Below are 20,180 nucleotides of genomic sequence, written 5' to 3' on the forward strand. Positions count from 1 at the left end.
GATATTATCACCTCTGGGTAAAAAAAACTGGCAAAAAAGACAAAATTTCACATTTTTGTACACAGGAGCTTGAAAAATCTACAGTAGAATTTTCTGGTATGCTAAATTTGATGGAGTGATTTTCACTAGGATCACTTGATGTTTTGAAGATGTTTCTCCCCTTTTTTCTAAAATTTAGCAAATTTTCTCAGGCTCGTAACTTTTGATTGGTACCATTAAATTTGATGAACTTTATATATTTTGTAAGAACGTAAGAATTAGATTCTTTTGATGCATCTATTGTTATCAAACCTCACTGTCTTAGAGTTTCGGTTACTATTGAGCCGCATCACTCCTTACTTACAGTTCGTTACCACGAACTATTTGATTGTTAAAATTGCCGAATCAAAATGATGATTAAAGGCATACTTTTATTTGATCTGGAAAATAGTAGGAATGTATTTCTCAATTTATATGCTATGTCTGAGAAAAGATACAAAAATGTAGTGTCTATAGAAAACACTAGGGATCATATTAGTTTTGATAGGGGCTTGAAAATAAAAAAAAAAAATTTGAACTGAAAGTAAGGAGCAGCATTAAAACTTAAAACGAACAAAATCATTATGTATATGAGGGGGTTCAAATAAACACGCATCCGTCATCTTTCTTCTGGCAAAAAAGACAAAATTCCACATTTTTGCAGATAGGAGCTTGAAACCTCTACATTTTCTCGCCATTTCAATTTCGGCTTCTGTAGCACAAGTGTAACTTCAATATAGAGCTTGGATAGTCAATAAAATCTTGGTTTTTCTATTAATATTGTGGCTATGACATTTACAAAAAAAGATCTTCAATTTAATCATCAAATTAACTGACAATGGATAACCAACTTAAAAAATATGAATGCAATTTCGGGTCCAGTTAAATATCCCACATTTCTATTGTATTACTGAAAATAAATATTCAGTTACCGAATAGGTATGGGACCACATATCCAATCGAATTCAATATAAGGAGCTCCTTTATATAGGCGAACAACTTGTGTCAACCAGGGTGAAAACACTTGATGCACTTCAGACACCAGAGGACCTAAAACAAGAAAATTACGTTGATTTGTTTTTATCATCTTTTGCTCTCACATCTAACAAACTCAGGAATTCATAATAAAAAAAATATTTGTCACGAATAATTGTTAATAATATAGAAACGTGTATTAGCGTCTGTGGCCTTCGTGCCCTTATAAGCTTTGGCATCCCAGTCGAAATACTAAGTAGAATTTGCCAAAAAAAAAGAATTTTCACAAAAGAAGAGCCAAAAATAAAGTTAACACGCGAGCCCAGTAGTACATCCAGCTATAATCACCCAATTCGCTGAAATTTACAAGCGGAGGATGTTTTAGGGGAGAGACAGAGAGGGCACTTGCCCCTGACACAGAAATTTTAGGGGCACTAAATTTCAAACAGATAATCTAACTGTTATATTCATTTTGTAATTTTAGAAATTGTATTAATAAACTAGAGGGCACAGTTAATAAATAAAAATTATAAATAAACTAATAAAAATGAACTAAGAAATCAATTATAGTTAAATAATGATAATAATTAAATTATGTAAATTTCAAAAGTTAATAATAATTAAATAATCTAGAAAATTAATGAAAAAAAATAATTATAAACATACCATTAATTAATTAATAAAATAAAATCGTTTTGTTAATCAATGAATTTTTTTAAATTTTGTAGGATACAGGAGGGGGGGGGGCATTAATCAAGACATTGCCTCAGGCGCAAGAGAAGCCAGAACCGTCGCCGCTTACTAGCCACGGTAACTTTTTCTACCCAAATTTTTCTCAACTAAAAACAATGATCTTGACAAGTAGGTACTACAAGCTATGATCATCTACCAGCTAGAACGCTTTCCACCTAGGGCAACTTCTTCAATGCAAAATATTTTATGAGTAATGACGATAGTCTTGGTTTTAAGATATTCTGATAATTTCAAGGCAAAAATGGAAAAGGCAAGAAACTCCTCAAAAAAAATTCAACCGAAATACAAATGTCTATTATCTTATATATATATATATATATATATATATATATATATATATCATGTGTCTAATATCATATAGGCTATGCAGCAAAACGTCTGCCTCGAACTACATTTTGAATTTACAGCAGACCCTCTGGAATTGACTACCATCGTAACGACACATAGTTTTGCAAATGCATGGAACTCTGTTTATATGGATGAATAAACTCTGTTTATACGGGACTCTCTTTCGATGAATAGTATTATTTCCTAAGTGCAGTATCCTACCAGGCTTGGTCTATTTATGGTTGCAGCAATAGCTGCAACCTAGTAGACAACGAACCACGGCCAGTAGTGACCAGAAAATTTAAAAATCATAAATCATAAATCTTATCTTATCTTATTTAACAAAAAAAGGATAGTGAGAAAAAATTGCCGTTTGTAGCTGATTCAGGAATAACAACTATAATTTCGATTAGTCGTAATAATAAATTATTGTTTTGAAAACTAATTTATGAAAATTCAAAAAATAGCCTGAAACCCCTAAAAAATGGCGTGAGGTAGAAACAAAAAGTACACCATTAGAATAGCTATTGCCAAAAAGCTATAAAGAAAACAGCTGTGTAAGGGCTCATTTGAAAGGGCATTTCTATATGTGCGTGCTTTTGCAATTACAAAAACATGATATTAAAATTTTTTTTTTTTTTTTAAAAAAATTGCTTCTTCACATACAAGATGACGAATGACGTTATAATCGTAGGTTACAAACATAAATGACGCTATAACAAAATTATATATTCAGTCCGAGTATATGAGAATACCAAACCGTGTGTCAAATTTTAGCGTATAGAGCAAGTTATTGAGGAGGGGACATTCCTTAATATCCGGAATAGTTTCTGTTCGTTTTAAGTTTTGATATCTCTCCTTACTTTCATTTAAAAAAAAAAATAATTTCTGATCTTTTATCAAGTAAGGCTCGAAAAACCACCTCGCCCTCCATGGAAGATTTCACCTCACAGAAATTATCCATGGAAAGTTTCTCCCGCATAAAATCCCCCCTGAAAATTCCTCCTGGACAATTCCATCCACGCTGAAAATTCCCTCCCGCCCCAGAAAATTTCCTGTGGACAATTCCACCAGAAAATTTCTCTTTATCTTACTTTTATTTGAAAAAATATTTGTTTTATATCTAATTTCTGGTCGTATTTAAACCATAGCGAAAACTTCACCCTCCGTGAAAAATGTTTCCGGAAATTTCCCCCCCCCAAATCCCCCAGCCAATTTGAACTCCGATGAAAACTTCCTCGAACAGTTCCCCCGGAACATCTCCACATGTAAGATTGAGTCGCCAAAGAGACAGTAAGGAAAATAAATTGATAATGAGAAAGAATTCTCTGCAAATCCCTCCATGCAAAATTCCCCCTGAAAATTTTTTTTTTCATCTTTTTTCTTGAAAAAAGCAAGAATTCCGCATTTTTTGCAGATGAGAGCTAGAAACCTCTACAGTATGGTTCTCTAATACGCTGCATCCGATGCAATTCTCATTGAGATTCCTTAAATTCTTGTGAGTGTTTCCCCCCCCCCTTTTTTTTGAAAAACAAGCAAGTTTTCTCAGGCTCGTAGCCTCTGGTGGGTAACAGTAAGCTTAATGAATTTTATATATTTGGAATCAGCATAAAAAGTAAATTCTTCCGATCTATTGTTACCAATATTCTGTTTTAGAATTTCAATTACTATTGGGCCGAGTTGCTCCTTACTTACAGCTCTATACCACTAACTGTTTGATACACATATTGAGTTAGCTCAATCTGTTTTGTTTATTAAAAGGGGGGCTCAACACATCATCACCAAACCTTTACCGGATAATTATCCCCAACAACTTCTTTTGAAAACATGAGGCTTATCTTATTTCTTCTCTGGCGAGCATAGTGTAAAAAAAAAAACACATTTTGACTTTTTATTGATCATTCTAGTGGCCTTTATATTCCTAAGGGTTATTAAAATAATATAATTTTCCTGTTCTACTTCCTAATAGATATAGCCTATGCATTCTTTTTTCCGAGTCATCATTCCTTTTCCTTGTTGAGGTTGTAGCAAAAAATATCTTTGTAAGTGCAGCAAATTACAACGATCATAATACAAAGATTTCTATTGCTTAAAGCTTTGAACCCACCTGCCAAGCCTTCTGCTCTGGCAGTTTCGATGATCTTCCATGGGCAGGGTTGCCAACTGCCAACGTAAAAAAAGAGTGTAAATCAATGTCAAAAAGAGTGCAAATTGTCAAAACGGAGTGCAAGTAAAAAAAAAAAATTGCGCGCGCACAACCCCTTTCACTGTTCTGACCACTCTTACGCTATTTACAAATTATCAATTATCCTACGATCAATTATCCTACGATCAATAAACATATTACCTTTTAATTTTTCAAATTTATTTAAAAGAAAGTTAGGAGAACTCCCTACTTAAATCAACCTCTAAATAATGGCTTAGATAATAATTTTCATTCTTTTTTAGCTTAAAAGGTAAAGCTCTGATTGATATTTGCTGGTGTTTATTTTGATTGCTTGAATCTTTAACTGAACTATAGTTGACTTCATCAACTGTTTAGATAAAGTTTAGTCTCCAAATTATCCAAATGTTTTGAAAGGAATATAAGAGGTCCAAGTAACTAGTCGTGAGCTATACCTGACTTCACTGTAGTCTAGTCAAGTACCGTACCCTAGTAGTGAAAAAAAAATAGTGAAAACCTTCTTAGTCACACAAAATAATTCTTCTTCTTCCTCTATTGGATTTTCTCCTTCTTCCCTTTTATTTGAAATTTATGTTTAATTTTTATATGAAATGAGTAGTTTTCTGGAACATCAGAGGCAGCGCTATGGTGTTGCCTATAGTAAAGGCCCTACGGCTCCAAAGTTTATTTTTTTTTCTAGAGGCACTTCATATAGAAAGGGGGTGTCGTAGCAACTTCAAAGGGGCTCATTCGACTGAAAATCAAGAGTCCTTGTGCCCTTTTTAAGGGTCAAAAGTGATTGGAAGGTAATTAACACCCCTTTCACGCCCACTAGTTCCCCAAACACATTCAATCAAAACTTTAAAATAGCCATTTTGTTCAGCGTAGTTTCCAAATAGAAATTATATTTTTGAGGAGAACACTCCCCCACAGCCCTCAGGGCAAAGGTTGTAAGTTATGCCCTGGGGGCATATAAGGTTTTTATAGAAAGCTTTGTAGTAGAAACTTCAAAAAGGACTCATTCGATTGGAGATTCAAAGGGCTAGTGTCCTTTTTAATAGTCGAAAGTAATTGAGGGGCAACTAACCCCCTCTCATGCCCACCTTTTCCCCAAACACATCCAATCCAAATTTTGAGATAGCCATTTTGTTCAATGTAGTTGAAAATTAAGGAAACTAGGTCTTTGAGGATAACAGCCCCTGCCTCCTCCCCAGACAGCCCTCAGGGCAAGGGTTGTAAGTTATGCCCAGGGGCATATAAGGTTTTTATAAAAAGCGTTCTCGTAGAAACTTCAGAAAGTGCTCATTCGATCGGAAATTTAAATGGCTAGTTCCCTTTTTAATAGTTGAAAGTGATTGGAAGGCAACTAACACCCCTTCCACACCCATCATTACCCCAAACACATTCAATCAAAATTTTGATACAGCCATTTTGTTCAACGTAGTTGAAAGTTCAGGAAATTATATGTTTGAGCAGGACACTCCCCCCCCAAAGTCTTCAGGGGAAGGGTTATAAGTTGTGCCCTGGGGGCATATATGGTTCTTATGGAGGGAATACTCGTATAAACTTCAGAGAGGGCTCATTTGATTGGAAATTGAAAGTTCTAGTTCCCTTTTTAAGCTTCAAAAGATATCGGAGGGTAACCAGCTCCCCCCCAAACCCTGTTTTCCCAAATGCATCCGATAAACATTTTGAGATAGCTATTTTGTTAAAAATAGTTCAAAGATCATATAACAAAAATTCGGGTGTCGAAAAAAAAAACCCCAGGGCCCGGGGGGCTGGCGTTTCCCTGGGGGCAACGGGGGCATATATGGCAATTTATGCCCTGGGGGCATATATGGGTCTTATGGAAGGGATGCTCATATTAACTTCAAACGGGGCTCATTTGATTGGAAATTGAAAGTTTTAGTTCCCTTTTTAAGAGTAAAAAGAGATTGGAGGGCAACTAGCCCCCCCCCCCCCCACGCCACTTTTTCTCCAAATGCATCCAATAAAAATTTTGAGATAGCCATTAAGTTAAAAATTGCTCAAAAGTCAGATAACAAACACTCAGGTGTCGATACAACCCCCCAGGGCCCGGGGGCAGGCGTTGTAAATTATGTTCTGGGGCATATATGGTTCTTATAAAAAGGGATGCTCGCATAAACTTTAGAGAGGGCTCATTTGATTGGAAATTGAAAGTTCGAGCTAACTTTTTAATAGTCAAAAGAGATCCGAGGGCCGCTGTCCCCCCCCCCACCACGCCTTCTTTTTCCAAACCCATCTGATGAAAATTTTGACATAGACACTTTGTTAAAAACAGTTCAAAGGTCGGATAAGAAAAACTCCGGTGTGAATACAACCCTCCAGGGCCCAGGGAAAGACGGAATAAGTTATGCCCTGAGGGCATGTATGGTTTTTATGAAAGGGATGCTCGCTTCAACTTCATAGGGGCTCATTTGATTGGAAATTGAAAGTTCTAGTTCAGTTTTTTAGAGTCAAGAGAGTTAAGGGCAACTAGCCCCTCCCAAGCCCTTTTTTCCCCGAAGCCATCCACTACAAATTTTGAGACAGCCAGATTTTTGGAAAATGTTCAAAAATTAGATAACAAAACTCCCCCCAGGGCATGTTGTCCTGGGGGCGTATATGGTTTAAGTGTTGTCCCGGGGGTGTATATGGTTCTTATGGAAAGGGATGCTAGTATAAACTTCAGAGAGGGCTCATTTGATTGAAAATTGAAAGTACTAGTTCAATTTTTTAGAGTTAAAAGATATCCGAGGGCAAATGCCCCCCCCCCCACACACACACACTTTTTCCCCAAGCCCATAGGATTAAATTTTTATAATAGCCATTTCATTAAAAAATAGTTCAAAGTTCAGATAATAAAAATTCCTGTGTCGACGCTACCCCCCAGGGCCTGGAGGCAGACGTTATGAGTAATGCTGTAGGGGCATATATAGTTCTTATGGAAGGGATGCTCATATAAACTTCGGAGAGGGCTCATTTGATTGGAAATTGAAAGTTCTAGTTTACTATTTAAGAGTTAAAAGAGATCGGAGGGCAACTAGCCCCTCCCCCTCCACGTCCTAAATGCATAAGATAACAATTTTGAGATAGACATTTTGTTCAAAATATTTTAAAGATCAGATATCAAAAAACTCCGGTGTCGACACAGCCCCCCAGGGCCCGGGGGTAGGCGTTTTAATTTATGTCCTTGGGGCATATATGGTTTTATGGAAGGGATGCTCGTAAAAACTTCATAGAGGGCCCATTTGATTGGAAAATGGAAGTTGTAATTCACTTTTCAAGAGGCCAAACTGATTGGAGGGCAGCTAGCCTCCCCCCAAACTACATTAATTTTTTTCCCAGAGGCACTTGATATAGAACGAGTTTTCGTATAAACTTCAAAAGGGGCTCATTCGATTGAAAATCGAGAGTTCTAGTGCCCTTTTTGAGATTCAAAATTGATCGGAGGGCAACTAGCCCCCCAAGCCCTTTTTCACCCAATACATCTGATAAAAATTTGAGGTAGCCATTTTATTTAAAATATTTCAAAGTTCATATAGCAAAAACTCCTTTACGTATGGCCATTTTGTTGAAAATAGTTCAAAGGTCAGACAAGAAAAACTCCTTTGTCGACAAAACCCACCCAGGGCCCAGGGCAGGCGTTGTAAGTATTGCTCTGGAGGCATATATGGTTCTTATGGAAGGTATGCTCGTATAAACTTCGGAGAGGGCTCATATGATTGGAAATTGAAAGTTCTCGTTCACTTTTTAAGAGTCAAAAGAGATCGGAGGGCAACTATACCCCCTCTCCACGCCCTATTTTCCTCAAACCCATCCGATAAGAACTTTGAGAGAGAATTTTTTTCAAAATAGTTCAAAGGTCAGATAACAAAACTCCGGTGTCGACACAACCCCCCAGGGCCCGGGGGGCAGGCAGTGTAAGCTCTGTCCTGGGGCCGTATGTGGTTCTTAGGAGAGGGATGCAGGTATAAACATCAGAGAGGGTTCATTTGGTTGGAAATTAAAAGTTGTAGTTCATTCTCTCAGAGTTAAAACGTTTTTTAACTGAAAGTAAGGAGCGACACTAAAACTTAAAACGAACAGAAATTATTCTGTATACGAAAGGGGCTGTCCCCTCCACAACGCCTCACTCTTTACGCTAAAGTATGACTCTTTCTCACAACTCTATTTTTTAAAACAATAAAAACTTTAGCGTAAAGAGCGAAGCGTTGAAGAGGGGACAGCCCCTTTCATATACGGAATAATTTCTGTTCGTTTTTAAGTTTTAATGTCCCTCCTTACTTTCAGTTAAAAAAAAATTTTTTTATTTATTTAATATCTTCAAAGAATAGTTCCCAGCGCATAAACAACAACAGATCACAATTTACTCCCAGCTCTTTTTGCAGCTACAAGGATAGTAGTTGTAAACAACTACAGTTTTTACAACTACAACTACAAGCATGCGCTACCTCAAAGGATTAAAAAAAAAACCAGGAGGATACGAGAGTCTAAGGGAGACACTCTCGTGTGTGCAAATATGAGGATATACAGGCAGACATTCAATCTTGTAATAAGAAACGTACGCAGAAATTGACTTTGGAGCGGTCCAAAATTTCAAGTAGAGCACAGATTGAAAAAAAAGAACATACACAACGAAAAACCTCGAAACCCTTGTGATTTTAAAAGAAGGACGGGCATTGATATACCATGGTCCCACACTCTGTGCGTGATTGCTCATAACTATCAGTAGTGAAAGTTCTTTAAGGAAGCAAAAGCAAAATAGTTTTATCATCCTTCAAAACAGCACACAAAATTCCGTGTTGGTTCTAACTCATATAATTAAATTAATAATTAAAACAAGCAATCAAACGACTTACAAAACATGTACGAAATGGAATATCTTAGTCTCTTGTAATCATAGTGTTTAAATAATAAATTGCAGAATCATAAGTTCCATAACACCCTATAGAACAATAAAGTTACCAAAACAATTTAGGGCAACTAGGCCCCCTCCCATGCTCATTTTTCCCAAAGTCACCCGATCAAAATTTTATTATACCCATTTTGTTCATTATAATAAAGAAATCTAATAACTATGTCTTTGAGGATGACTTAATCCCCCACATCCCCGGGGGAAGGGCTGCAAGTTATGAACTTTGCCCATAGTTTAGATGTAGTATTGGTTATTGGGAAGTATAAAAACATTTTCAGGGGGGATTTTTTCTCGTTAGGGGGTCGGGGGGAGGGGGGTTACGTGGGAGGATATTTCCATGGAGGAATTTTTCATGGGGGAAGGGATCAAGCGTGCGCCAGATTTCCCAGCATTATTTATAAAAACGATCAGAAATTAAATAAATAACAAGTTTTTTCAACAGAAAGCAAGGAGCAACATTAAAACTTAAAACGAACAGAAACTATTACGTATATGAGAGGGCTCGCCCTCTCGTTAATACCTCGCACTTTACGCTATAGTTTTTCCAGTACTTCCAAAAGAGCTATTTATTCTAACTAAGCGGCCTTTGTGATTCAGATGTCATTCTTGAAGAATTGGAACAAAATTCGAATTTTATGTAAAGAGCGAGGTATTGTCGAGAAGGCGAACCCCATCATATAGGTAATAATTTCTTTTTGTTTAAATTTGTTATGTGGCTACTTACTTTCAGTTGAAAAAAATTGTTTTTTTTTGTTTTTTTTTATTTAATTCAGACAAAAAGAGGCCGAGACAAAATGAACGGGTAATAAAACACTGTTAAATAACTTATCTCCTTAATTGTTCTATTCGTCTATGATTTTCCACGTGGCGTATCGATATTCTCTTTTTAAGCTCAAATTCACTGTGACCTGTATTGCGCAATTTATATCTAAATGGCCTTTCAGTCTTGTCAATTTACGATAGCAATTATTTGACAACTTTCTAAAACACACATTTTTAATTATGGCTCAACTTTTTTCCAATCATAATTGTTTTACTCAGCGAGGTGGAAGAACTTCCCAACAAGAGATCTATTGAGAAGATAAGCCAATATCTATGGTAACCATAATGTTAGCAAAGAAGATGGAACTGCGTAATTTCACAAAAAAAAGCTATTGTAAATTTTTAATTCTTAAGACTCAAGTTCTTCCCACAGTTCGACCCAAAAGAAGACAAAAGGAAAAAGGGTCAAACGGGCACTCTACGTCCGCTGATGATAATTTGTTTCTCATGATGAATTAATTTGTTGTCTTTAAGTTTCTTAAAACTAATTTAGCCAATCTTAGAAAGATTAGATTTATCAGATACGATTGAGTTCGATGCCTGCCTAGTTTAGCAAAGAAGATTCTACAGATTACGTCATTTTTCTTGGAATAGCTATTGGTGGATTTAAAGAGTTCCTTCTTGCGATTCTCTCTATTCTAGAATCATAGTTACACTTCAAAGCCATAAGCTCAAAACTATCGAGGTGTTATTAAAATATAACCTAAATCCAATTGAAAACTTTCAAATTGGTGATGAACGAGAAGAGTAAAAGACGCTGGAGGTTTTGCAAACTTAACAGAGGGACCAGATTTGCTACTACATACCAAAATCAAGAATTATGGCCATCAGTATTTTGTCTCCCAAAGACAAAATCCAAAAGCGGAAATACAAAAAAGTTTAACATATTCTAGTGCCCTTTTTAAGACTCACAGGTGATTGGAGGGTAGCTAGACCCTCCAAGCCCTCGTCTCCCCAAACGCATCCGGCAAAATTTTGAGGTAGTCATTTTGTTCAAAACTGTCCAAAAGTAAAATAACCCTATCTCAGGGTTTGACAACATGAGCACCCGCAGGGGGATGGCAGGAGGGGAAAAGCCCCTCCCTGGAAGTAAGAGAGTATAAAATAGTTATCATGAAACCAAAGAAAAGAGAGCAGAGTACGGAAACCCCATGGGAAAAATGTGTGTTGGCTGAGTCCCAACAGATTTTAAACATTGATAGGGGCAATATGCCCCTTTTCAGTCTCCCACAATTTTTTTCTATATGATACGGTTGGAGTAAAAAACATAAAAGTCTTCATAGTAATGAATGGTAAGTAAATAGTAATTCTTATCAATAATTCAATAAAAAAAAACAAGTTTTTTCCACTGAATGTAAGGAGCAACATTGAAACTTAAAACGAACAGAAATTAGTACGTATATGAGGGGGGTTGCCCCCTCGTCAACACCTCGCTCTTTACAATAAAGTTAGAATTTTGTTCCGATTCTTTTAAGAATGACTCATGAATCACAAAGACCGTTTAATTAGATGCTGAATGACGATGCAGGCCAACTCTCCGCCTGGAGTAGTCACTTCTCTATGCTTTTGAACGCCGAGGCAGTTGCTCATCCCGACCCAGATCTGATTCAAGTAGCCATGACCATACCCGAGGCTACTTACAACCTTGTATCGCAACCGTTTACCACCTCTGAGATTCAAAATGCTGTAAAACGGTTAAATAACAATCGAGCCCCTGGCGCCTGCGGTGTTTCTGCAGAACTCCTGAAGTACGAGGGTGCAGGGATGATTCTGTCTCTCCAGCTAATCTTCTCAGCTGTATCGACGACGGAAAGCATACCGAACGGTTGGCGTGCTGGCATCATATTGCTCTTCTGGAAACGCAAGAGCAGCCGTCAAATCTGCTCCAACTATCGTGGGATCACGCTTCTCTCCGTTCCTGGTAAACTCTTCGCCATGTCACTCTTGAACAGGTACTCCACCTTTTTGCGTAGAAAGAAGAGAGTCCAGCAAGCCGAGTTCATGCCCGGAAGGTCAACGACGGAGCAAATTTTCACTATGAGCCAATTGATCGAGAAGACGTGAGAGTTCTACCGAAACGCGTACATCGTATTCATGGACTTTAAGGCTGCCTTCGATTCTGTTGATCGCAGTTCACTTTAGCTGATACTGAAAACTACAGGCCTATCCCAGAAATATTGCTCGCTTTTTGAAAAGCTGTATGACGATACGATGAGCTGCGTGGAAGTAAATGGAAGACGCAGTCCCACATTCATAGATAATTTTTTTAGCTTTAAAAGTTTTAAACCGGATAAAGTCCTCGTGGAAGACATTATCTATTCAATAGAAACATCTTTGCATAAAAACGCAAATATAATAAAAGATGTTAGCTTAGTAAGAGCTTCTACCGTAAAAACCCTGTCTAATTTTGTATTGAAACCGAATTTTCCTAGTACGACCATCAAAGACATAAAAATTCTTAAAAACTTGAAAAAGGATAGTTCAATTACCATTACAAAAGCAGATAAGAGTAACACTTTAGTTGTGATGAATACTGAGGACTACGAATCAAAATTAAGAAGTTTACTAGAGGATGAAAAAACATACAAGAAGCTATCGTATAATCCAACAAACTCTTTTACAAATAAGTTTAAGAAAGAACTGAAGTGCTTAAAGGATGAAAGAAAAATTACACCTCAACTCTATTACAAATGCCTGCCACGCAGTTCCTTGTGCCCTAAATTATATGGACTTCTCAAAATTCATGAGCCTAACCTACCATTACGACCAGTTGTGTAAAATCCAAGGTCGCCAACAAGTGTTTTGAACTAGTGGTTAGTGTCAATCTAAAAACCACTTTTGTCTAGACAAATTTTGTATATTAAGAATTCTTCGAATTTGGTTGAAAAACTGAAAAAAGTAGAAATTTCTTCAAGTTCTTTGCTTTGAAGCTTTGACATTGTATCAATGTACACAAATATTGATGTAGAAGCAGCCGAAACTCTTCTAGAAGGAAAGCTCTTAAGAAATTTGGATTTGATTAGTGGCAAAACAGATTTGGAAGTTTCTGTAATTATGAATTTAGTAAGGTTGTGCAATAAGTTTCTCTTATTTTTTTCAATTTAGAGGGAAGTATTTCGAACAAATAAATGGTTTACCTATGGGGGCCCCTTTATCCCCTTTATTAGCTAATATTTTTGTGGAAAATATTGAAACAAGTGCGTTAGATTCATATTTTTAAAAACATATTTTCTGGTGCTGGTATATGGATGACATTATTTTAGTATGGGATTATGGGGAGGAGGAATTAAAAGTATTTTTGGAACATCTTAATTGTTTGGGAGGGGATTTAAAGTTTACCGTTGAATTGGAAGAGAATGGGAAACTTCCTTTCATTGATGTTATTCTTTTGAAAAATAAGAATAATCTGGATTTTAAAATTTACAGAAAATCGACAAATAACAATAGATTTTTGTCATATAGCTCCGGTCACGCTCGCCAAGTAAAAACTGGTTTGATCATTTCTTTAACTGACCGGATCTTTAGAATTTGCTTTCCAAAATTTGTTGAGGAGGAGTTGTCTTTTCTAAAAAAAATACTAATAAGTAGCATGTATCCAGAATTGTTAATTAACCAGACTTTTTCAAAAAGAAGAAAAAGGTTTCTAGAGATTTCTAAGGAAGTCTTGGAGACAACTCGGGAAAAGGATTTTTTTTGTTCCTTACCATATGTACCCGGGCTAAGTGAAAAACTTAAAAGAATTTTACAAAGCAATGGTCTAAGGGTAGCTTTAAAGAGTAATAATACTTTGGGTAGTTTTCTAAATTCTGGGACGGATCCAACTTCAATGGGGCAACAAAGTGGGGTTTATCAGATCCCATGTACTTGTGGAAGCTCATATGTGGGACGTACTAACCAGAGTTTGGAAATGAGATTATTACAACACAAAGATTCTATTTCTTCGGCTTTAAAGCAAGTTTCTAAGTCTGAAGATTTCACTTCAGCCCTTTCTGAACATATTTTTAATTTTCCAGACCATTTTATTTTGTTCGAGAATGTCTCTTTGATTTCTAGGGATCTGGGTTTAAAGCAAAATTTTCGTGAAATTCTTGAAATAAAGAAAATCTTATTCAAGAATATTGCTTTGAATCGAGATACAGGTGAATATGGGCTGAACTCTATCTATGATAATTTATTAAAATCTGAGAGAGTAAAGTTAATTCACCCAATGTAGTTGACCTTTGTCCAAATGTTATATCATTGAACGCTAATGAACCGAATCCAAGAAGGTCAAAGAGAATAGCTTCCGCTTTTGCTTTGAAAAGAATTAGAGATTCAAACAATATGTAGTGTTATTTGATTTAGTATATAAACTTTTGTTTTAAATTGTTTTATTTTAGTTTTACTACTGATGACGGTCACTGTATATGTGACCGAAATATCTGGTATTTTTGTGAATTTCTATCATCACTGTCTATTAAAAGGATTTTATCCCTATTTGAACTTTTATTTATAGTCCCACATTCTCGGTGAAGACTTGCGTCCGGCAAGGTTGCGCCGCCGCTCTCGAGCTCTTCAACTGTGTCATAGACCATGTTATGATCAGCACGACAAATCGCTTTCAGTTCTGTCTTCAGTTCGGAGACCGGCTACTCTTTGATGCTTACTTCGCCGACAACATAGCGCAAGTTGCGGTCACCGTCGAAAAGGTCACCAAAACTCTCCAGGTGCTCTTAGAAGAATCCTTGAAAGTTGAACTGAAGATCAACTGGCAGAAAACCAAAGTTATGCTCCTTGAGCCCCCCACGTCCAGTTCAACCGTAAAGAAGTCAACATCGGAAGCAACCGAGTAGATGGGGTTGATGACTTCACTTATCTGGGATTTATTCTGTCCAGGGATGGCTTGATCACAAAAGAGCTTACATCTCGAATAGCCAAAGCGTCGGCACTTGTTGGGAGGCTGAGCAGCATCTGGCGGAAGCCAAAGATAAGCCGCTTTACCAAAATGTGCATTTACAATGCATCAGTCAGCACCGTGCTGCTGTATGGAGCGGAGACGTGGCCAGCTGCATAATCTATCGTTAGCACCGTCGATTTCACAAAGACAAAACATCTCCGATGAATTGAGGGGATTCACTGTACTGGCTTCGATACCAGTCAGACTCTCTAGTCACGTACGACACAAATTCCTTTCTAGACGCAGATTTCTCAGCGTACTGTTCGGTGGTACACAAGCCCACATCCCGGTGGAAGAGGCTGCGAGCCTGGTAAGCGATAGGTCAACCTGGAGGCGCCTAGTCTCATCGTAATCTACGCCAAGCCCTCGGCAGGAGCCTTAAGTCAAGTCAAGAAATTCAATTTAATTAGAATAAACAGCTGTTTTTAAAATAACCACGACTCAGGGGCTGACAACATGAGCAGCCACAGGGGGATGGCAGGAGGTAGAAAAACCCCTCCCTGGAAGTTAGAGACTATAAAGTAATTATAAGGAAACCAAAGGAAAGAGAGCAGAGTACGGAAAACCAATGGGAAAAATGTGTGTTGGCTGCGTCCCAATAGATTTTAAGCACTGATAGGGGCAATATGAGTTCTAATTTGTGACTGAATGACCCCTTTTCAGTCTTCCATAATTTTTTTTTCTATATGGTACGGTTATATATTAAAAAAAAGTCGTCATAGTATTGAATGGTAAGTAAATAGTAATCCTTGTCAAAAATTCCATTAAAAAAACAAGTTTTTTCAACTTAAAGTAAGGAGCAACATTGAAACTTAAACGAACAGAAATTAGTACGTATATGAGGGGGGTTGCCCCTCGTCAATACCTCGCTCTTTACAATAAAGTTCAAATTTTGCTCCGAATCTTCAAGAATTAAATAAAAAAAAAAAACAAGTTTTTTAAACTGAAAGTAAGGAGCGACATTAAAACTTAAAACGAACAGAAATTATTCCGTATATGAAAGGGGTTGTCCCCTCCTCAACGCCTTGCTCTTTATGCTAAAATTTTTTATTGCTTAAAAAAAATAGAGTTGTGAGAAAGTCAAACTTTAGCGTAAAGAGAGAGGCATTGAGGAGGGGACATCCTCTTTCATATACGGAACAATTTATGCTTGTTTTAAGTTGTAATGTCGCTCCTTACTTTCAGTTTAAAAAACTTGTTTTTTTTTATTTAATTCTGATCGTTTTTTTAGTTAATGCAGCTTTTATTTTGGCTGACCGTCATTGAATAAGTAAACAAAATTTGCATAAAAATTTTAATTTTCTTTTGCTAACTGGCGTCTCTAAATTTGGTTCTGACGTAATTTACAAATTAACTTACGTAACGAACTTCTATATTCGTATATTTTTCTTCTGGCCAAACATACAAAGTTGCAGATTTTTGCAGATATGAGCTTGAAACCTATGTAATAGGGTTTTCTGATACACTGAATCTGACGGTGTGATACATTTATTGACATCAAAATTCTGTTTTTAAAAGTTTTGATTACTGTTGAGCCGTATCGCTTGTTTTATTTTTATTGTTTTTTTATTACGTATATGTTATTACGTATATGAGGGGGTTCTCCCCTTAGTCAATACCACGCTCTTTACGTTAAAAGTTAAAATTTTGTTTAATTCACAAACCCCTGAATCACAAAGGCCATTAATTAGAATAGATAGCTCTTTTGAAAGCACTAAAAAAACTGTAGCGTAAAGAGTAAGGTATTGAATTGGGGGCGAACCCCCTCATATACGTAATAATTTCTGTTCGTTTTAAGTCCTAATGTTGCTTCTTACTTTCAGTTGAAAAAACTTGTTTTTTTTATATTTAATTTCTGATCGTTTTTTAAATAATGCTTGGAAATCCGGCGCCCCCTTCATAAAAATGTCCCTTACCCCAAAAAGAAACATCCTCCACGGAAAGATTCTCCCGAGTAACCCCCTCCTCCAGCCCCCCCCCCACCATAAAAAAATCCGTCCTGAAAATGTCTGTATACTTCCCAATAACCAATACAATATGTAAGCAATGGGCAAAGTTCATAACTTGCAGCCCTTCCCCCGGGGACTGTGGGGGATTAAGTCATCCTCAAAGACATTGTTATTAGATTTTCGACTATGTTGAACACAATAGCTATCTCAAAATTTTAATTGGGTGACTTTGGGAAAAATATAAGCGTGGGAGGGGGCCTAGTTTCCCTCCATTGTTGGTCACTTAAAAAGGGTACTAGAAATTTTGATTTCCGTTCCAATGAGCCCTCCTATGATATTCTAGGACCACTGGGTCAATGCGATTACCCCTGGGGAAAATAAAAAAAAACAAATAAACACGCATCCGTGATCTTTCTTCTGGCAAAAAATGGAAAATTCCACATTTTTATAGATAGGAGCTTGAAAACTCTATAGTATGGTTCTCTGATACGCTGCATATGACGGTGTGATTTTCATTAAGGTTCTATAATTTGTAGGGGGTCTTTTCCCCTTTTTTCGAAAATAAGCCAAATTTTCTCAGGCTCGTAACTTCTGATAGGTAAGACTAAATGAAACTTATATATTTGAAATCAAAATTAAAATACGATTATTTTGATGTATCTATTGGTATCAAAATTCCGTTTTTTAGAGTTTCGGTTACCATTGAGCCGGGTCGCTCCTTACTTACAGTTCGTTACCACGAACTGCTTGATGACTCATGAATCACAAAGACCGTTTAATTAGAATAAACAGCTTTTTAAAAGTACCAAAAAAACTTTATCATAAAGAGCGAGGTATTGACGAGAAGGTGACCCCCTTATATACGTAATAATTTCTGTTCGTTTTAATTTTTAATATTGCTCCTTACTTTCAGTAGGAAAAATGTACTTTTATTTAATCTCTGATCGTTTTTTTAAATAATACTAGGTAAGCCAGCTTCCCATCATGGAAAATTTCCTTCCCCCATGAAAAATTTCTCCATGGAAAGATCCTCCCCCGTAAACTGAATCTGATGGTATGCTGAATCGGATGGTACACTGAATCTGATGGAATGATCTTCATTAATATCACTTGATGTTTTGAGGGTATTTCCTCGCTTTTTTTTTAAAAAAGAGGGCAAATTTGCTCAGGCTCGTAACTTTTGATGGGTAACATTACATTTGATGAATTTTACATATTTTGATTATGATTAGCATTAAAATTCAATTCTTTTGATGTATCTATTGTTATCAAGACTCTGTTTCTTAGAGTTTCGCTTACTATTAAGCCGCATCGGTCATTACTTACAGTTCGTTACCACGAACTGTTTGACTAAAGCATAAGAGCCTAAATATTGATAACATTAAATAAAAAAATAAGCTTTTATGGTTACTCCGAATATGTTTTTGTTTCGAATCCAGAGTTAAACACCCAAGTTATTAGTACATAAGAAACTTCGCACAATTTTAGAAAAAGAATGAAACATTTTAAAAAGGGGGCAATCCCAATAAAAAAAATACGCCGTCAAATTTAGCATGCACGAGTACCCATGAGTCGACGTATGAAACCACTATAATAAGAAATGTTTAATTTTGTTTTTTTCTCCCAGAACATATTTTTTTTGAATTTTTTTTTTTTTCAAACAGTTTGTGGTAACGAACTGTAAGTAAGGAGCGACCCGGCTCTATGAAAAAACTCTAGAAAACGGAATTTTGATACCAAAAGATACATGAAAAGAATCAAATTATAATGCTGATTTCAAATATATAAGTTTTATCATGTTTAGTGCTACCCATAAAAAGTTATGCGCCTGAAAAAATTTGGCTGATTTTCGAAAAAAGGGGGAAAGACCCCTAAAAGTTATAGAACCTTAATGAAAATCACACCATCATATTCAGCGTATCAGAGAACCTTACTGCAGAGGTTTCAAGCTCCTATATACAAAAATGGGGAATTTTGCTTTTTTTGCCAGAAGAAAGATCACGGATGCGTGTTTATTTGTTTTTTGGGATTTTTTTTTTCAGGGGTGATCGTATCGACCCAGTGGTCCTAGAATATCGTGGGAGGGCTCATTCGAACGTAAATTAGAAGTTCTAGTGCCCTTTTTAAGTGAAAAAAAAACGGAGGGCAACAAGGCCGCCTCCCACGCTCATTTTTTCCCAAAGTCACTCGATCAAAATATTGAGATAGCCATTTTGTCCAGCATGGTCGAAAATATGATAACTATGTCTTTTAGGATGACTTAATCCCCCCAAGTTCCCGGGGGGAGGGCTGAAAGTTATGAACTTTACCCAATGTTAACATATAGTATTGGCTATTGGGAAGTAGCCTATACAGAAATTTTAAGGGGGATTTTTCTAGCAGTGGGGGGGGGAGTTGGGGGTTATGTGGGAGGATCTTTCCATGAAGAAAGTTTTCATGGGGGAAGGGACATTGCTATGAAGGGGGCGCCGGATTCCCCAGTATTATTTTAAAAAAGATCAGAGATTATACGATAAAAAAAAACAACAAGTTTTTCAACAGAAAGTAAGGGGCAAAGAAAACATTACGTATATGATTAGGTTCAACCCCTAGTCAATACCTCGCTCTGTAAGCCAAAGATTTTTTAGAACTTTCATAAGAGTTATTTATTCTAATTAACGCCATTTGTGATTAAGGGGTAATTTTTAAAGAATTGGAACAAAATTCGAACTTCAGCTTAAAGAGCAAGGTATTGACTAGAAAGCGAACCCTCTAATATATGTATTAAAAATATATGAATATAGAAGTTCGATAAGTAGGTTAATTCGTAAGTTACGTATATTTATTACTAATAAAAACGTTCGTAAATAAAATTAAACAAGTTTCGAGAAAGCCATTTAACCAAATAAAAGTAAAATTAATATTCAAGTTTTGTTTTAACTATTCATGTACGGTGAGCCAAAATCAAAACCTGCGTTAATTCAGAAACGTTCAAAAATTAAATAAAAAAACAAGTTTTTTTACTGAAAGTAAGGAACGAAGTTGAAACTTAAAACGAACAGAAATTGTTCCGCATATGAAAGGGGCTGTCCCCTCCATAACGTCTCGCTCTTTACGCTAAAGTTTGACTTTCTCACAACTCTATTTTTGTTAAACAATGAAAAACTTTAGCGTAAAGAGCGAGGCGTTGAGGAGGGGACAGCCCCTTTTATATACGGAATAATTTCTGTTCGTTTTATGTTTCAACGTCGTTCCTTACTTTCAGCTAAAAAAACTTGTTTTTTTTATTTAATTTTTTGACAGGAGTGCTTGTATTGTCCTACTGTTTGGCTCTACCCT

The 20,180-nt window shown here is 36.4% G+C and overlaps 1 protein-coding gene across 1 annotated transcript in view; it reads right to left on the minus strand.

The window, feature by feature from the left end:
- LOC148951984 (lysosomal alpha-mannosidase-like) overlaps positions 1-20,180 on the minus strand; it is a 397,289-nt gene that overhangs the window by 171,582 nt on the left and 205,527 nt on the right. Inside the window, exon 5 of the mRNA XM_089089462.1 lies at positions 951-1,068. Coding sequence (XP_088945588.1) covers positions 951-1,068 — 118 coding nt within the window. The remainder of the gene's footprint in view (positions 1-950; positions 1,069-20,180) is intronic.

This window comes from Artemia sp. Qi Xiang Cuo, chromosome 5 (genome assembly GCF_049724085.1).
Source record: "Artemia sp. Qi Xiang Cuo chromosome 5, ASM4972408v1, whole genome shotgun sequence".
Classification (NCBI taxonomy): Eukaryota; Metazoa; Arthropoda; class Branchiopoda; order Anostraca; family Artemiidae; genus Artemia; species Artemia sp. Qi Xiang Cuo.